Source organism: Pollicipes pollicipes, unplaced genomic scaffold (genome assembly GCF_011947565.3).
Source record: "Pollicipes pollicipes isolate AB1234 unplaced genomic scaffold, Ppol_2.1 Scaffold_6686;HRSCAF=7923_pilon_pilon_pilon, whole genome shotgun sequence".
NCBI lineage: Eukaryota > Metazoa > Arthropoda > Thecostraca > Pollicipedomorpha > Pollicipedidae > Pollicipes > Pollicipes pollicipes.
This window is the reverse complement of record NW_023596921.1, coordinates 10,880,248-10,898,387: the sequence shown is the minus strand read 5'-3', so window position 1 is coordinate 10,898,387 and position 18,140 is coordinate 10,880,248. Positions and strand designations below refer to the sequence as shown.

Sequence of the window (18,140 nt, the reverse complement as noted above, 5' to 3'; positions counted from 1 at the left end):
ATCTGTCTGACTCTGCTCACAACTAGATAATTTACGTGTCACCCTGGTGTTGGCAGGAAAACATGGGTTTTGCAATCGCGCAAAGCCATCCTTTCACCGCCCGCTAGAAAAAGCGTCCCATTGCACGTCACAGCTCACTCGTTGTTTCCTCAGACATAATGCCATGCCAAACTGGCCTCTAACTACTTAAACGCCACGATTTTCTGTCATTAACTCCAGACGTCTCCAGCGCACAGTAGTTTCGGTAGGGCCGTGCAGAGGTGTCCCCCACAAACCTTGCGTTTTGGCGCCGGGCGTGAAGACCATGACGGTGTCGCCAACGGTGGTGATGAAGTCGAGGAAGCCGTAGATGGTTTTGGTGGAGAGATCGCCGGCACCGGCGTCCACTACCAGTCGGCTGACCGGCTCCAGCGGCTCCGAGGAGATGGTGAGCTTCGTCCGGGTCACGGTCGGGGTCGCTGTCGGGTCACACGAGGTCAGAGGTCAATTGCCGGTCAGCGGAACCCTTGGAGGTCAGGGTCACGCGCGTCGAGCTTCTGTGCAGTGAAACTGGTTGTTTGATTGGGATATTACCGGTGATGACAGCATTGCTTCATGGTAAGTGAATTTGTGTACGCCAATGATAATAAGCCTTTGTTTCACCCTTGTCCTGATTGGCGGGTGCCATTGGCCTCTCTCTTCGTCACTGGTATTTTGGTAGGAAAAGGCTGTCACGATCATCAAAAACGTAAATATAGTCGAAAATTGACACATTGAAGGAAGTGTCCCTACATTTCGGGACCCCAATGTTCAGTCGAAAATTGACACATTGAAGGAAGTGTCCCTACATTTCGGGACCCCAATAAATGACCATTTGGTCGTCAGTTTGTCCAGCGCGGGCGAGTTTCGCTTCCCCGGCTGTTTTACAGACAAGTTTGCCGGCTGTCACCGCCACTGTTCTTGGTCTCACCCCCCCCCCCTCTCTCTCTCTCTCTCTCTCTCCTCTCTCTCTCTCTCTCTCTCTCCTCTCTCTCTCTCCTCTCTCTCTCCTCTCTCTCCTCTCCTCTCTCTCTCCTCTCTCTCTCCTCTCTCTCTCTCTCCTCTCTCTCTCTCTCTCCCTCTCTCTCTCTCTCTCTCTCTCTCTCTCTCTTGAACAGAGCGCTCACCATCCAGCCCAGTGAAAGGACACAAATACCCGGTCAGCGATCGGTTAACGCACTCGTCTGAGCGCTGGGCGTGTGAGCTGACTCGGCAGCAGAAAGCGGAACAATTGGCGGCGCCGATCCCCGTCAGGCAGCCTCTTCCGGAATGTTTCGCCAGTGGTTTCAATCACTGACAGTAATTTCAGGCAATTTAGGTCTTTCAAAAGCGCAACGGGACGCTTCTGGCCGCTCTCAAAGACGCCTGTAATATTCAGTTAGGCTGCATTTAGCCGATTCCATGTGTTGAAAACGAGTGCCATGTTTTTTTTCTGAAGATGACAAGCATGAGTGATCAACAAATGGTGTTGATGGTACAAACGCTACAGATCTTTAAAATCTTTAAAAAGACTAATGTAGGCCCGTCAAAGCCCACAGGTATGTTTAATGATTCAGACAAGAAATATGATTTCTGAAAGCAGCTTCACAATTTCAACCCATGTAGGAATTGACAAAATTGTTGTTTGTACGCCATAAGCCTGGGTTCGTTACGTTGAAACGCTGGTCTTTAAACGCCACGCTTCAATGGACACAGGTCACGCGGGACCGTCCCCTAAGTGGGCGATCAAGCCAAATCTAACCGAAATGGCATTGGCGTAAAATATGAACGGTTGGCTAAAAGAACGCGCGTAAAAAGGGGAGACGGATGGCCAACAGAATATGCATCGAAATCCCGAGATGAAGACGAACCCTTCGGTGTATGAAACGTCCTTTGCCTACTGCCTTTGAACGCAAGATCCGGCCCAGGTGCGAGCCATCAGATTAACACGCCACCGCACCCCCACACATCACCGTCAGCCGCTCCGCCCGAAGTGAGCAAGACTCTGGGCGTGCGGACCCGCATCACGCCATATTGACACGCAATACGCACCGAGGCTCACCAAACGCAGCCAATACGTGAGCAGCTGAGTAGCCGACGGTGCTCTGGTGCAAATCAGCAGTGGCTCACGGTAGGTGCAGCGTTGTAATTTAGCTGTGATCGACGGGAGTCTGGTTCTGCTTACTAGCCCCCGCCCCCCCCCCCCCCCTCCACACACTTTATGGATTGCAGGGGCGCTTTTCTCTACGTACAGCGAAACACAACACCACAAATGAACATAAGGCAAGCAAACAAGCTGCGTGCGACGCGTGATACCTACCCTGCACACCGTTACGAGTTATGGTAAACATATACATAAGCAGTTTATGCTGTCAGACCCGTTAGGGTTCTACTCCGAGCGTGTGCTGTATGGCGTCCGTAAACACGTCTCGCACAAGGTGAAAATGACAGCTTTTGAAACTGGTGTGCCTGATATGATAAGCTGATCAACAGCAAATTAGGCGAAGAAATCGAGACAGCAAACATGGAAATATCTAGCCAGATACTTCTGCCACATTCGTGGCCACATTGGATGCGGATGTAACATATAACATATCTATTATGTAATTGGTTCGGATGTAAGCTTGGTTGCATTCGAAACGTCGAGATATTAAGATCAAAGTCAGCAGAGGGCGGACCGTCATTCATGTCGTAATGGCACGAAGAGTTTAGGTAGCGCAGGATGCTCGAAACAACAAGGGCAATTCGTCGCGACTGAGTTTTAACTGGATAACAAAAGTCGCAATCGTGCTCTGTTTGAATTTATGTCTGTATCGATGTACTCGCAACACAAACGTCTTGAGTGATAAGTCGCACTGGCTCATTTCCATAGACATCACCTTTTACGAAATGGAGGGCAGGACTTACCACTGACGGGCTCGAAGTGATCTGGGCCAATGACCAACGTGTTCAGCTTAGCAACAGCCTTCGGCGCTCGAGTGTCTGAAACAATCACACGTCGTTAGTGTTTAATTTGTACAATTATGACGTTCATCAAGCATCATTTCTGACACAGCAGCATCCGATGACCGGGTTAGTGGCCTTGAACACCATCTGAAAACTCCGGTAAACATTCCTTGGTATTTCTAACGTTATGCTCAACGTAGCCAGCCTTTGTATGAAGTGGCAAACACTTCATACAAAGGCCAATCGAGTGCATGTATTCAGTGTGTCCAATGTGTGACACTATGCAGCTTGCTAGTTTCGCAACCTTTGACGATCTGGCCGGCTTGAGAAAATCCTCTCAGTTTCATTTTGCCGTCCTACCCACGTTTAGGCTTGTTTCTTCAGCAATTTGTCTTTCAATAAGTAACAATCCTAAGTTCAAGAGTAGAATCTACGACACAAATGCTTTCGTTGATTGCATTGCCAAGTTCATCAAGGTCTTGTCAGAATTAAGCTCTGTCGTGCATTTGTTCTTGGCTTTGAGAACCTCATGCAAGATTGTTTGTGTGTATTTGTGTCGTAAATTGTACTTTTTCTGTGTATTTATTTAGTGTCGTAGATTGTAGTTGCAAGTCGCGTATTTTTGCTTTGAGAAACTAAATTATACGATTATACGCTAAACATGTACGATTTACGCAACAAATATACGAATTTCTGTTTTGAGAAACTGGCTTCTGGTGCTCTAAATGACCTAATAAGGGGCATTGCCATCAGTTGCATGATGTTTCTGTTATACAGCCAACTCATAGTATATTTCATGGCCACGTTGGTGCAGCATGGTCCCATTCGTCATGTTGGTGCAAACGACCCGATCATCAAGGTTCGATTAGTGGAGCTGCTCCTCAACATAACTAAATATCGATGCATGGTGCAATGTCCCAATCATACTATGGCACTAGCATTTACTGACTGGGGGGGGGGGGGTAAACATGACGTCATCGCTACCCGCTATGAAATTTTACCTCAGGGGACCATACACTTAAATACCTGCGTCTTATCTGATTACAACGGATGGTCTGATAATGATGTCGCCCTCCTGACATGTGGTGTATCTTGGTCAACAATGACTCGTCAACCATACTTGGCGTGTTGTGGCCTCGCCCTAAACTCACGGCGCTATCTGGACTTGATGGCCTGTTATGAAAGTTAGCACTTATAGAAAATATATCTAGTGTCAACACGACTGCAGACACTTCTTACATTTGCTTGTCTGCACTGCATTTGACGGAGAGGCTCCATGTTTGTTTGGGTTTTGTCGTTGCTAAATTTACCTCGTTTGTTGTCATGTAGCACTGGTAGAGTGACGCTCAGATCCCAAATAACAGCGACCTCACTTGCACTCACGCTATGCATAAACTTCTCTCTTTTGCAATTTCACATTGTATTTAATCCATTGGATGCAATGTCATATCCACCACCTCCCGTGAGAAAACGGAAGCGAAAACATCTCTTGCGCAACTCTGGCTGGTTCCCGTTAGCGCCTGTCGCTCGGGGCGTGCCGGCAGGCGGGGTCTCCGGCTCCACGCATCACCGCTCCATGTCCTTCAGCCTGCGCGTGCATCAGACCGGCTCGGCGTGTGCGGTTTCTGTCTCCCAGGACTCGCACCTGCGACGCCGCCGCCGCAGCGGTCCCCACACCCTCCCCGCGACGTCTCAGCCTTGATATTTCCGGCCGGTCGCTCTCCCGCGCACCGCCCCCCCCCCCCCCCCCCCTCTCCCGGCTGCCGTGTCCGACCGAAGGTGTGGCGGTGACCCTCCTCGGGCTGACCAAGCTCGGCCTGTCCATTGTGGGGACGCCGCCGCCAAGGCTGACGCCGCTGACCCGCGCCCTACGCCGCCGCTTGTTTGCTAACACAATGGCGGGCGGCTGATGGGTCCTCCCTGGCGTTGTTGATGAGCCATTGAATGCCGTAGACATCCGCGGGAATTTGGCAGGAAATTGCAGCGTCAGCTCCGACAATCACGAAGAGGCAAAGCTGCCGTCGTGCCTCCTCCACCTTCACGGCAAGCGTGGGCTCGGGCTGCCGGCACGGAGTCCGGAGCAGGCAAGGGCGTCTGCTGTCTGGACCGGCCGAGCAAAAACGGGCCGCGCAAACCACGACACCTCGGGCGCGTGAGCCCTGCCCACGCCCTCATAGCCAAGCAGAACGCTCTCGTCTTGTCCGTCTTCTTTTTGTCTCGAGAGCGCCGTCGCCAGATGGCCGGATACCGCAAGCAAAACAGCCGGTGTGATGCCTCATCTGTTGATCGTGTAACGGTGCCCAGCAGCAGCAACAACATTACGGTTCTCATGCTGTTTGCGCACGCGCCTCGATCGCCGCTTCGTTCGCTCGCGTGCGCCACCTCACGCGCCATGTTGATGCAGGGTTTGTGGCTCCTCCACCCGGTGCGAAACGAATGGTGGCAGCCTAACATAGCGTTACGTGTGTTTGTGCGGGCTTAAAAAGGGCCCTGTGCCCGATTGTTTTCATGCCAGAGGCTGCTGCTTATCAGAGCGAGGTGGGCGAAGTGGGTATGCATGCTGTTTAGATATCAGACCTTGCCCGCAATTAGACGTGTCTTAGATAGGATCATTCGAAGAGTAAAGTCTGGAAGTTGTCAGGCATTGTGTGCATTTATCATGGGCGTTATTGATTGAGGTAGGCCGAATTTTGGCTACGAGCGAGCGTTGGAAACAGGACTGTCACGTCGTCACTTGGGATATCTCTGGAGACCTGGCGTCCCTCCCTCCTTCCGGATGGAGGGGGCCGGGCAGGGATGTAGTTTCCTATTCAGTCGAGGTGCTCCAGCCCATCCCCCCCCCCCCCCCAGCTTTGAGAAGGAGGTGAATCAAATCTGAGAAGAAAAACAACTTTTTGGTAAATTTCGTGGGAATATTTTGTCATTTTTCGCTGCGCAGCCTCTCTCACAACTTGTTTTAGGACACTGCACCCCTGGAGCTGGATCATCTCCGTGTTGGATGGCTGCCTGAGTAGTCTCTGTGGGAAAGGCGAAAGAGCATGCAACTGTTTCGACCATGCATGCGCGTATCACATCGACACTATCACTTTACTTTACCTCGACATTCGTTGTGTCCCAATTCCAGCCACCAAGCGTCGCACCAACAGTTATGTGAACGCGACTGACATTGGCCAGCACGTTTTAGCACCACCGATCAGGCTACATAACAGACACGAGCCATGACCCTGAGCCCATTTAGGGAATACTTTTTTGCCAATCGCCGGAGTCACCAACTGTCCCAGCCATTCAACTCGTACCGGCCTAAAACAGCGAGCCGTGTCTCGCCGGGTTGAGGGGCGAGGCCGGCAGCTAAGACTCTCAGCCCGCACCTGGCCGCACCTCGACCGCGAGACTTCAAAGTAGGCGCCAGCGGGCGGCGAGGAAGGCGATAACGCCACCTGCGAGGGGTCTAGATCCGGCATGTGTCGACATTCCGCGCAGAGCTAGTATATCAATGATTGATCTTTGACTCACGACCCCGTCCACCTGTGTGGAATCATTTACGTAAACTTCTTTCAGCCACCTGCCAACGATTCGCTGCCGGCTGACGCAGTTGCGTCAAATATGGGGGTTGCAGGCACACCACGCCCTGTAAGACGCCTCAGCCCGTCACCAGCTCCGCCCCAATCGCAGCTAAATAAAGGATGAGCAATCACCCAAGAGTGAATCACCTCCTAAAATCGGTGATCTCATCGTTTCATTTCCGCCTCAGCTGGTACGATGGCGCAGTGGCAGCACTGGAATGGCGTTCACTCCCGGTGGTCTGTAACCCCCTGCTCCCCCCCCCCCCCCGCTAAAGCGGATTAGACGGCGGCGCTCGTGCCGTGGCCGCCTCCCCCCCCCCCCCCCCACGTCCGGCGTCGCCTGCGGCACCGCCTGACCTTGTGACCACGCCCTGTGTCGGGTCAGGGCGGCCGACGACCTTAGCGCAGGCCCACAAAAGCCAGCGGCGCGCGAATGGCCTGTGGCAGCAAGGTCATCGCGCGGCCGCCCCCGCCGCGTCCGGCCATTTGACCCCAGCAGTCGCCTGTTTCGCCACTTTATGGACCGGCGCGACACGCGAATCACTCCCCCCCCCCCCCCCCTCCCTCCCACCTACACGCCCTCTCGGCTCCCGGTCGCACATGACACGGTTCTAGGTGGACGGGTATTCCAGAGCGGAACGTTCATTATGCGGTGTCGGCTGGTGTGTTTTGTGAGGGACTCGAAGTTGCGGCGGGACAGCGTGAGAACGGCACGACGGCCTTAAAATTGAGCCTCACGATCCTGTGGAGCGGCTGTTCTGGCTGTTTACTTAGCCTTGTATCTGAACGAAGGGACAGGACCGTGGCCGGCTGGGCGTCTAAAAAACGTCGATATAGAAAACTCGGTCAGCCGGTAATTAAGAGCACGTTGTTGTGGCATAAAAAGGCAGGATACCATGTGGTGGGTTGTCTGGTGAGAACCTCAAGGGTAAAACTTCCCACCCCATTCCGACTTTTACGGTCTGCCACACATCAGCTCAGGGTCGCAGCATCTGAGGCTGACAATCGTACATAACCGCACAATGGATTAAATGAGGTTGTGTGGTGTGCAGCATATGCCACAATGGGACAAATAAATCCTGCCTTCTAAGTGGCTGCTTCTTTTCGGTGCATAATCACGAGGATCAAATTACACCACTTAACGAGATACAATCTGTCTCATATAACATAGTAGATAGCATAAGACGTCCTCTATCGTCGTCCAAGAGAACACCTACCGGCATTTGAATCGTGTCTCCCTTCCTCCGCTGCTCTCTTTCGCGGACTGCAGCTGCAGACACAACAGTAAGGTCCTCAACTTTCATAATTATCTTCCTCATCCTCCAAACAGCGGATACAATTTGAGCAAATGCCAGAAAAGCCAACTCTCTGACTAGGCATTCGGTCTCGCCATCTAAGACTTGGTCAGCTCCTTTATCCGATTTAGAAGCACTCCATTACTGCAGATCTACACTACACATTCATTATACGGCAAGACAACATCAACCCGTTTTTTAGTGCATGAGCTTCTCTCCTCGCCACATTGGGATTTTCCTATAATAGTCGTTCCTGGAAACATGATCCTGCTTAGCTAGAGATTTCCGCGTGCTTTTTTCATTCCCTCATAACCTTAACTTATACTTTATACAGCATTGACTTCCTTGTTTGGCAACAATAGCTCTTTTTATCTGACATCACTCAGTCTCCCGCCTCGGCAACTCCTCTCCAGACGACGTCTTCCTCGCCCTAGAGCAATCCGCCCTGGCGCTAGTCTGCTCCCGGTGACGCCGGCAACCGACACCTGCTGCCAAAACTAGCGGCCGGCCGTCTGGCGGTGAGTGTGGGTCACCCGTTCAGCGATGCCGGGCCTCGCCTTCCATCTGGCTGAGATGCCCCGACAGCTTCTGTCGGCACCGAAAGGCACGCGGCTGCGCCCCAGTTGGAAACGTCTCGGAGCGGTCCAGCTACAGCGGCAGACAACGGCGACACAGAAAACAGGATGCATAACGAGGCGAAAACCGCTGTCAATGGTCGTGTAGTGAATAGAGAGGAGAGCATGATCTTGAATGTTGCTGTCACTACTGTTTGCCGCTGTTACGTTCTTACAATGCTCGTTAATGCTGGGAAATGTATATCGTTGGCTGATAACTGAAACCTACAAATTGCTCGACATTACAGATGGCAAAGTAATAAATCGAAATGACCTATCAAACCGTTCAGTTTTTCGCACAATGACACGCAAGTTTCTTGAAACGTTATTAACGATCCGGTGTGGGTGACTTTTTTAGATTGCGTCACGCGGTAGACTATCTATCATTCAGTGTTATGCAAATGCAGTTAGATGCGTTGGGTTAACGGAAATGAAACTTAACGAAGTTGGTAATAAATTTTCGTCCTTATTCCTTAAACAGCAAGTTTCTCCCCTCTATCCCTTATCATGCAAATGCAGTTAGACCTCTGAAGAAACTCCAAAAAGAGACAGAGAGGACTTAATAAAAAAACATCGCTCTCACACCCTTCGCCACTCGCCGCCTTCCAATCCAGCCTGTCTGCGCTGGGCATCCACGCGGCCGGCTATCCGTCAGCATTGTCCGATCACTTTCTTCCCGGTGCCCGTCCGGTCGCCATTAGCGGCCGGCCGACCAGCGTCCAGTCTCACGCACAGTTTCCAGCCGGAGAAAAGTGAAACCGCACCGACCCCGGGCTGTTGCCACACCGCCTGGCCACCGCAGGTCGTGACCTCTGATCTGACCCGGGACGGGCGCGGCGGGCCGCCGACGCTAATTCGGAGCGCGGCGTCGGATGTCTCGGCCAGGAAACGGGAATGTGGCATGGTGCCGCGCGAGGCGTTGTTTACCGTACGTGCAAGACGTAGGCGATGAGCCTGGCGTAGACTTGCGCAGCTTTCCAGTCGTTACTGAGTTTTGGTCTTTCATTTGTTTAAGGGGACACAACGCACTTAATCGCGCACCCTTTGCGGAGCATCAGCGAACACGGTGGTCACTTTAGCGCTCAGTGGATGGGGTGCAACCTTGTTATCGAGCTTTAGCCGAAGATCGTTGGTATCTCTGGTATTTTTAAAGCAATGCTTTGGTGTCTTCGTTGGACTTAGAAGAATGCTACACTATGATCCGGTGATAAGCTGAGCCTTCATTTTTTATATCACCGTCGCTGATTACAGTTCCACGACTGGCTGAGTTCGTGTTCACATCATGTTAGAATAATTGCTGTCGTTTTTCTGGATATTAAAAACACAAACACAAACACACAAAAACACAAAAAACATCTTTTTTAACACGTTGTTTTCTCGAAATATGTGTGTAATTTATACAGCACAACTTCTATCACCTCCCCAAAAGCGCCTACACTTCACCGATTAAAATTCATTCCGCGGTTTTCGCTACACGACCCCGAGTCCGAATGGCGGCTGCAAGACAGCGCGCGGCACTCTGCCACTTGGCTCCACGCCGTGTCGCCCTTACTACACTGTCACTGCACGGTGTGCGGTTGGAGCCTGGTTATCTCATGAAACGTGATGTTACACAAGCGCCCGATCCGTTATGCCTACTAAATCAAAAAGAAACGGTCCGCTCCGTAACTAACATGTGCATAACCGCTTCTGTCGCCATCAGGCGGGTGGCTGTCACGACTCGCGCTGTTATACTGCCCCGTGCTACGTCGGTATATCGCTCCTATCCGACACGCGGGAGAGATATCACTTCCGATCTAGAGTGGCACCGACGTCACTCTCCTTCGTGTTACCACACACGTACGAGCCGATTAGCGGGACAATTTTGATACGATCTTCTCACTGGATCAAGCACCAATCAGTGACGTGTTAAATAGCGTGTGCAATATCTTAATTAGTGAAAAGCAGCGTACTATTGGTTTGATTCGTTATTTCAGACAGGGTACCGCGGTAACAGCGAAGATGATAGCATCGGCTATCAAAAGTATTTACCTATGTTTGAGTGGCTGTTAATTACTGAAAGCTCCGTTGGCCAGGTTACAAGCTGCAATATTTATCTCAGCATTTCGTGTGGTCCAATGGAAGCTGAACGAGACCACTCATAAATCTCATATCAAAAATAGTGTTGAGCAACGGATCACAATCTTTGCATAACCTAATAAACATTAACAAAGCGGGTTTTCGCTCGTGATTTACAGAGAACATCAACCGTGCTGCTACCAAAATGCTATCTTCCTTCAAATCAGAGTGGTAAAACGGACTCAATGCGGGCACGGCTAGGGGTGAAGTGAGCCAAGTAATACATCACATGCGATCGTCGGGGCTTTGAGCTGACAAGCAGGTGCGGCGCAGCGTCGTGTTTGGACGCTGCGCCACCACGAGAGCGCAAACACATTCCGAGCGTGCTACACCGGCGGAGAGCACACCCGGTGGTACACTGTTTGTGCGCTTTCGCATAGCGCCCCAGATAATCCGCGTGTTTACCTGAGGTCGGACCCGCCTCGCTCACAAAAACAGCACGCTGTATATTCCAGAGGCGTCCAGCAATGATCGTCCAAAAATCCACTTGTGCACCAAGACAGGCGCAAATGCTCAAATCGCATGCAATCTGAGTGCCAAAACAGAACTCTTCTATTTGTAGCATTATTATTGGTCCACATTGCATTCACGGAATACGATTCAGACATTCTACAGGCTCATAAAATCAGCCAATTTATATTGAATGAATAAACTGGAAAATCGCTACTTGTTTTGCTAGAAGTCCTCAGCGGCCCTTTAAGTTATTCCAAGAACTGTTTATTCAGCGGCATCAACAGCAGCACGCTACAGTTGCATGACCAGACTGAAAATACAAAACGAGCAAGTAAAGTTGCGACTTCTTTCACTGCTCGAGGCCGGAGCGAGTATGTATCCGCCATCACGGTATATTTGGGAAGGCACGTGGCGTGATGGAACACGGTTTTCCTGATCCAATTATGCACGGATCTAATCAGAGCCATGACGGTGGGTTCCACATGGCTCACAATGACAGCGATTCAAGACCGTCGGGACACGTATGGTAGGTCCGTCAGTTCCGTGCCGCAGAACACCTGGCACTTCAGTAACTTCCGAATGGTCAACGCTGCGGGCTGGATCGAGACGGTTGACTCTGACTGTCTGTCAACGAAACACGGAAAGTTTTGGATACATGGAACGTTCTCCTAAAGACATTCCGTTGGAATGACAGTCGTAATCGCCACATCCTGACAGTAGACAGTCTGACACCAGCACCCGATACGTTCCGGTGTCGCTCAAGACCTCTGCGTGGGGCCTGTGGGCGGGGAATAGCGATTCTCTGATCACTTTTGGTCCAGAATATGTAGTTCACTCCACGGGCCTAATATTCGATTTGTTTAAATCGCGGATTCCCAGCTCCATCTGACTTTCCTATTAATTCTTAACCACGCATCCAGGCCGTGTCTGAGCCGTGACCAGTTCGTTGCAGCGCCCCCCCCCCCCTTGGCTGTGACCCTGCGCCTCGTGCCAGCCTCTGCCACCCGGCGCTGCCCGACGGCACCGGCTGAAGCTACGCACCCCGCCCGGGGCCGTCGCGTGCGACGTGGGCGGCGCCGAGAGAGGTCAACTGTAGGCACGGGGCGGCCTTCCGGCGCCGAGCACGCCCCGGGGGTCACGGGCCACGGCCGCCGGCACGTGCATCAATAGCCTCCGTCCGGGCTCCAATCAACATACCAGCGGCGGATAAAGCCACGGCACCTGGTGCCGGGTGCGCGGCGGCGCGGCGCGGCGGCGCGGCGCGGCGGCGCGGCGGTGACGCGGCGCAAAGCTGGCGCGCCCGCCGCCACCCGGACCGCCAGCGTGAGATCGCAGCCCTCCGCGCCGGATGGTTGACCCGGCAGACCGCAAGGTCAGTCAGGCGGGACCAGCTGGGCTTGCATGCCGGGTCAGCATGCGGTCCGGGCTCTGGTGGAATGTCGGGTGCTCACGTCGGCGCAGGGAGGACGTGCCAGCGTGGGAGGGAAATACATTGTCTAGTACTATCATGCTGGAATGGGTTGGTTGCTTGTCCCAGGCTTTGTCAGAGCGCGTCATACTTGAGGTTACATGTCCCTAACTTATGAGTCTGAAGAGCTGGCCTCAACCATGCGTTACGTGTAAAAAAGTTAGCGGATGCTCCACAGTGGGAACATTTGAGAACGTCTTCCGGAGAACGACGTTGGAGCGTTGCGTAGTAGTGGGTACCACGCGAAACAGAGATAAGCCGTCCGTCGGCCATCGTTCACCATGGTGTTCTCAATGAAATTATTTTGGAACGCAGTTTTAGAAGCACAGGACAAATGTGATGAGAGCTAGAGTGCACAACATCTGCCGGCAAACTGACAATTATTTTTCAGCTGATAAATGTGCCGTCACGAACGCCTTCGCGTGCCCGGTCATGGAGCACCAGTGGCTACAGAGGCCGTGTTGGCGCTCGGGGCCAATGGCGCAACAAGGATTGCCCCCTCCCATCTACGTGGGAGCTAAAGGAGCCATCATTCGTTCATAACATCCCCAACTGACAAAATGTTCGTGGCAGCACTGATGGCTTTACAGTGTGGTAGTGTTTATGTCTATGATATCGCTTTATGGATTGAATTACGTTAAGTTGATTATTGACCTTGGAAATCCAGGGACGATAGGTTTGCACCCAACGGCATTCTTCTTTCCACACTTCAGATGTGCTGTTGAGTTGAGTTCAGTGACTCCACATGAAAACTTGCATCAGATAGCTGGCATAACGAGTTTCGACTCCGACTTCTTTTAGTTTTAATAAGGCGCATCGGAGATAGAGTGCGCCAGGCAACTGAAGCGGCTGGCAAGATGATACATCAACAAAAGCACATTCACGCAACGCTTGCGTGACAATACGTCATCAATGCGCTCAAGCTTGTCGTACAAGGCTTTGAAAATCATCCCACTCAAGGAATAAAAAGGAAACAAACAAAAAAAAGCGAATGTTTTAACGGCCACGTAAACAACTCGAAAATATTATGAACCCACCTCACTCCTTTCTTAAGGTGAGCATTATTCAGGACCAGAGTAACTATGACCTGCAATGATCTTTACCGTTCACCTTTATATAATCGTAATTTGGGTGAACTTACATATAGAGATTTCTTGTAGATAGACAACAAAACGTTTGTATCAAATGCGACTGAACTCGACTACACCAAGCCTAATCTAGCGGATCCACCGATCCATTCATCTGAAATATGATTATTTTTGGTGCGAGGAATGTTGTAAGCCCCCCGAGACTTCCTTACGGAATTTAAATTATGCTTCTATTTGACGTGGTATGGAAACCGGAAGGTCAAATTTGTAAATTTCCAGAGGGAAAAATAAATAAGGCAAATATCAGCAGTTACAATGCCCAGCACGTAACTAAGTTTTCATTTTGCCCAGACAATTGGTGTGGAAATCAAAGCGATATCAGGCCTGTAAAAAGTAACTGAGACTAAAAATGTGCAGCATCCCTCATCAGGTCAAAGGTTAGATCAGCATTACATAAGACAATCCTTACACACTTTAAAAATGCATGAGATGTGTACAACAATGGAATTTCTTCTGAGCAAGTTAGCTCTGTACAAGCTTACGGAGAATCCAAACTGTTGGATCGGAGAAAATGAGGGCACGAAATAATCTCTGGCCCCGACTCCAGAGGTCACCTAGGGCTACAAAACGTTGCGTGACAGTCTTTCACGGATTGCTCTATCTGCACCAAATATCATCAAAGTGAAGGACAAACTCGATCGATCTGACGAAGTTTGATTTTACCCAAACATCAAATAAATAACTATTACTGGTAATCACAGCATTCCATGCAAGTTATCTCGCACTTTATCATTTCAATCTGCATTCCTTATGCTGCGCGCACCGAGTGTTGTGCATGTGCTCTATATGTGTATCGACCTCCATCCTAAATCTTAAATCCGTAACTGAGAGGTTGGCGCATTGTAGCTTACCGATGAATGATACAATTCGTTAAACGCATGCGTGGCTCGGGAACAGTCGCTGCTTCAGTTCGGACGAGAAGTGTTGATGAATGCTTGTGTACACCAGAATTATTTTCCAACGTCGCTGTAACGTGCCTTTCATTTTTAACATAGTTGTGAAATAAAATAAGCAGTTTCTTTATTGTCGTACTATTGACTTATTAATTACAAGCGGACTGGTTTTCCTGTTGCCGCGAGGTTTTTTCACCGAGTTAATGAAAGCCTGCGCTACTTTCACCAGGCAAGGCCACGCTCCCCATGTTCTAGGACTCACCTTCTACCTCCTGTCCAGAGGCGCAGAGAGCGAGCGCCAGTACAAGCGCTGACCTCAGTGCGGGCGTCATCCTGAGCAGCTTCGCGAGCTATCTCGCCGCCTGAAACAGTGGGACGTCTTCAACTGCAGATTGTGTATGGCGCTGGGGTCGATTGCTCAATGAAAATTACCGGGGTGCTCGGGTTCTGGAGAAACTTGTCGGAAAGCGCAGGAGCCGCAGGCCATGATTGGGAGAAAATGACCAAGAACAATCTCCGGTGACGAGATACGAAGCTTCTGGCAATCTTCAGCAGGTGCCTGATGTGAATTCACGAATGTGACTAATAAACATTGGCTCAGATAGAAATACAGCATGAGTATGTGTGTGTATGTGAGTTCAACATGTGTGCATTTCATTTAATGCATGTTTTTCTTCTCTCGCCGGAATATTCGGTTGCGTCATTTGCCACCATCCTTTTTACCCCAGCAGTTTTCATCTTTCCATGACAAATAGTTGCATGTGTAGTCGCCCCAAGTTAGCCGTGCATGCTTTGTGAACGCATCCGTATCATCTGAGAGAAATGATGCCATCTGTTGTATAGGTGACAACAGACACCTCCCCTCACTCAATTACGACACATTTAATCCATCCACCACATGTTAAATTTAGAAAGGAATCTAATCAGCTCGGCTCTAAAGATCCCGCAAATGAAGCGGTACCAAAATCCATCAGAAGCACTGTTCCATAAAATCCGCACCTTAGGAAGCAAGATTCCGGCCACCAGACCATTGCAGGGCGCCGACTACCACATCTGCTAGCGTGGCTGTACTCATGTTGGAAGGTAGCCAAGTAGGCGGTTGGTGATAAGTGATTTCTTAAACACTTGCTCTCCATGGGAGAGTAAAACAAACATCAAACCTTAAAGGCAGATGGTCAACGGATCCGATTCCGCTGTCCCGGCATAACAAGCGTATCACTTTCTCCCGCCGATCCATATCTCCCCTCCGCGTACTCCTTCACGAATTGGCCGCTGTCGGGTGAAGAGGTCACGTGACTCGTGACCCGGGGAGCGCGCGGTCCTGCCCTGTTTATGGCGGGCGGGCGGCGGCGGACGCAAATCAAGACGCGGCTCCGGTTTCACCGCGCTCGCTGGCCGGCGGTGAGGACAGGTGTAGCTCCTGGTCCGGTCACCCCCGGTGAAACCCGGCGACAGATGGAAGCCATGGCGTGGGAGAGTAGCCAGCTGATTGTTTATGCGGGGCTGACTCACGCCCCTGTTGGAGTGCTGCCCGGCCGGGCGCGTTTGCATCTGCTGCTGGCTGTGCCAGTTTTCTGCTGGGGGAATTGGGTGAGACCGCATCCGCTGAGCGATAAACGCCGTGGCAGCGCCGCCGTATCCCAGATTGTGGAATTGGCTCGCGAGGCTTGATTCACCAAGCAGGCCGACGTGGGAACGGGTGCGCCGCGGGCGCCCTAGCCTTGCATAGCTGAGAGTTTCACCTTCGATTCCGTTCAACTCATTTTGGAGTGCGATGCCCTGGCGTGTCAGTAGCATTGACCTGGTTTACACAGAGTCTGCAGCGCATGATCAGGTGGCTGAATCAGTTCACTTATGTCTTGAGCCTAACCGCACAGGCAGTTTTACTCTGTTCTTCATAAATTACTATGTCACGTGTGAGGAATGTCGGGAAAATTGTAAGAATTTTCCGAAACACGATACAACTTACCAAAGGCGAGCATTAAAGGGCTTTGTTTTTTGTTTAAGACCATGACGTCCCGTGTGGGTGGTTTTTCATCAGCTACACCGAGAGTACACTAAAAAAATCCTAGCCCTCTGCGAACGAGAGCACCCTTTCTGACAGTCAAAGTGTTAGATATTCATGTAGCAGGTGAAATGATTGACGTGGATTTTGCCTCAGCAGGGTAAGATTCCCCTTTCATAGCATTGTTTTAAATTAGCTGGTTTGAGCTGAAGTAAAACTTTTGTGGTTCAACTGATGTCATGCGAACCAATTTGATAAACAAATTATCGTATTTACACAGCAGTCAGGCATGCGGATCGAAAATTCCAATCAAATATGCATGGCATCAGAACATTTAAGTGAGCGTAAACCTGAAAGGAGAACTGAAACAGACGGTGAAATTTCAGAATGTAAGTAGCAAATATCTAAGCTCTTGCAGATTTTTGGAAAATTGTGTCATGGCTGCACCGCTCATATCTTACCAATCAAAAGAGGCGGACACAAATCGGATCTGTAGCTGCACGCCATAAGCTACGCACCTGCATGACTCAGCTGATGTATTGGCAGCTTACGCTACGCGGAACAACCCCACTATCCCTTTTCAATGGCCAGGATTCCTGGCACGAATTGCAAAATCCGCTCACGCCAACACATCCTGGCATTATTTCATCGCCAAGTTTTAATGACGTTATGTGTGTAGGCTTCCAAACGTGAAACCAAGCTTTGTTGCTTAACACGTTTTAAGTATACGTTACAGGTTTTCTTGATTATCTTAATTTCCTACCTCTTTCCTGTTGCTGACAGCGCGACTTCCGAACGCTAGAGCTGACGCCAACAAATGAAGTGATTCTTGACACCGGGGCGGCTACCGCGATAGTTACATGATACTGCTGAGGCATTAACGCTCCGTTCTGTTTTATGCGGTCACGAGTGAGCGAGTGCATTACACGTGTGGCTGTGCAGTAATGACCAGAGGTAAAGCTGAGCATGTCGGACCGTGCGACACCCAGTCATGGAGAGGCTGAATACTTGGGAACGTTGTGTAGCAGCGCGAGGACGCGTAACGAGTTCTTGAAAGATTTGTTACAACATTATATCATAACTGGCCCACGCTTAGAACACAACAAATTAAACTTCAGATTATAAGTTGGTTCGTAATAGCTGTTAAGTACTTGTGTTTTTCTTGCGGTGCATGTTCAATTCCGTGCAAATGTTGCCCGGTGCCCAAGAGTGTGTAAGAGCATGTAAGTCTAAGTAAAAATGTGCACGTTGATTGACCCGAAATGGTACCTACCAGCCAAACGTGCTCTAGACGCATGAACCCACTCTGGCGAGGAGAAACCGCCGCACGCTGACCCGGAAGTGCCGCGTGTAATCCTTCCTCTTTCTCAGACGATTGTGAGACGCGCCCAATGGCGGCATTGTTTGCAGGCGCGCTCGTGGGCACGCACCTCGCCTTTGTCGGGCCACGGCCCGCGCCGACCGAGCGGAAGCTTTCCCTCCCCAGGCGCCGGATCTCCTGACAACTGACGACACCCGGCACTCGCTAAAGCCGGCGATAGTGACGAACCCGCGAGCGTGGCGATCCGCAGCGGCGGCGTACCACGTGGGCGGCGGCGGAGACTGCGACGCCCGGAGAGACGCCACCGATGACGGCTGCG

At 50.9% G+C, this 18,140-nt stretch overlaps 1 protein-coding gene across 1 annotated transcript in view; it reads right to left on the bottom strand.

Moving 5' to 3' along the window:
- LOC119107459 (uncharacterized) overlaps window positions 1-18,140 on the bottom strand; it is a 28,572-nt gene that overhangs the window by 5,545 nt on the left and 4,887 nt on the right. Inside the window, exons 2-4 of the mRNA XM_037230903.1 lie at window positions 14,758-14,857; window positions 2,905-2,979; window positions 276-458 (exon numbers count right to left, since the gene is read on the bottom strand). Coding sequence (XP_037086798.1) covers window positions 276-458; window positions 2,905-2,979; window positions 14,758-14,827 — 328 coding nt within the window. The 5' untranslated portion in view covers window positions 14,828-14,857. The remainder of the gene's footprint in view (window positions 1-275; window positions 459-2,904; window positions 2,980-14,757; window positions 14,858-18,140) is intronic.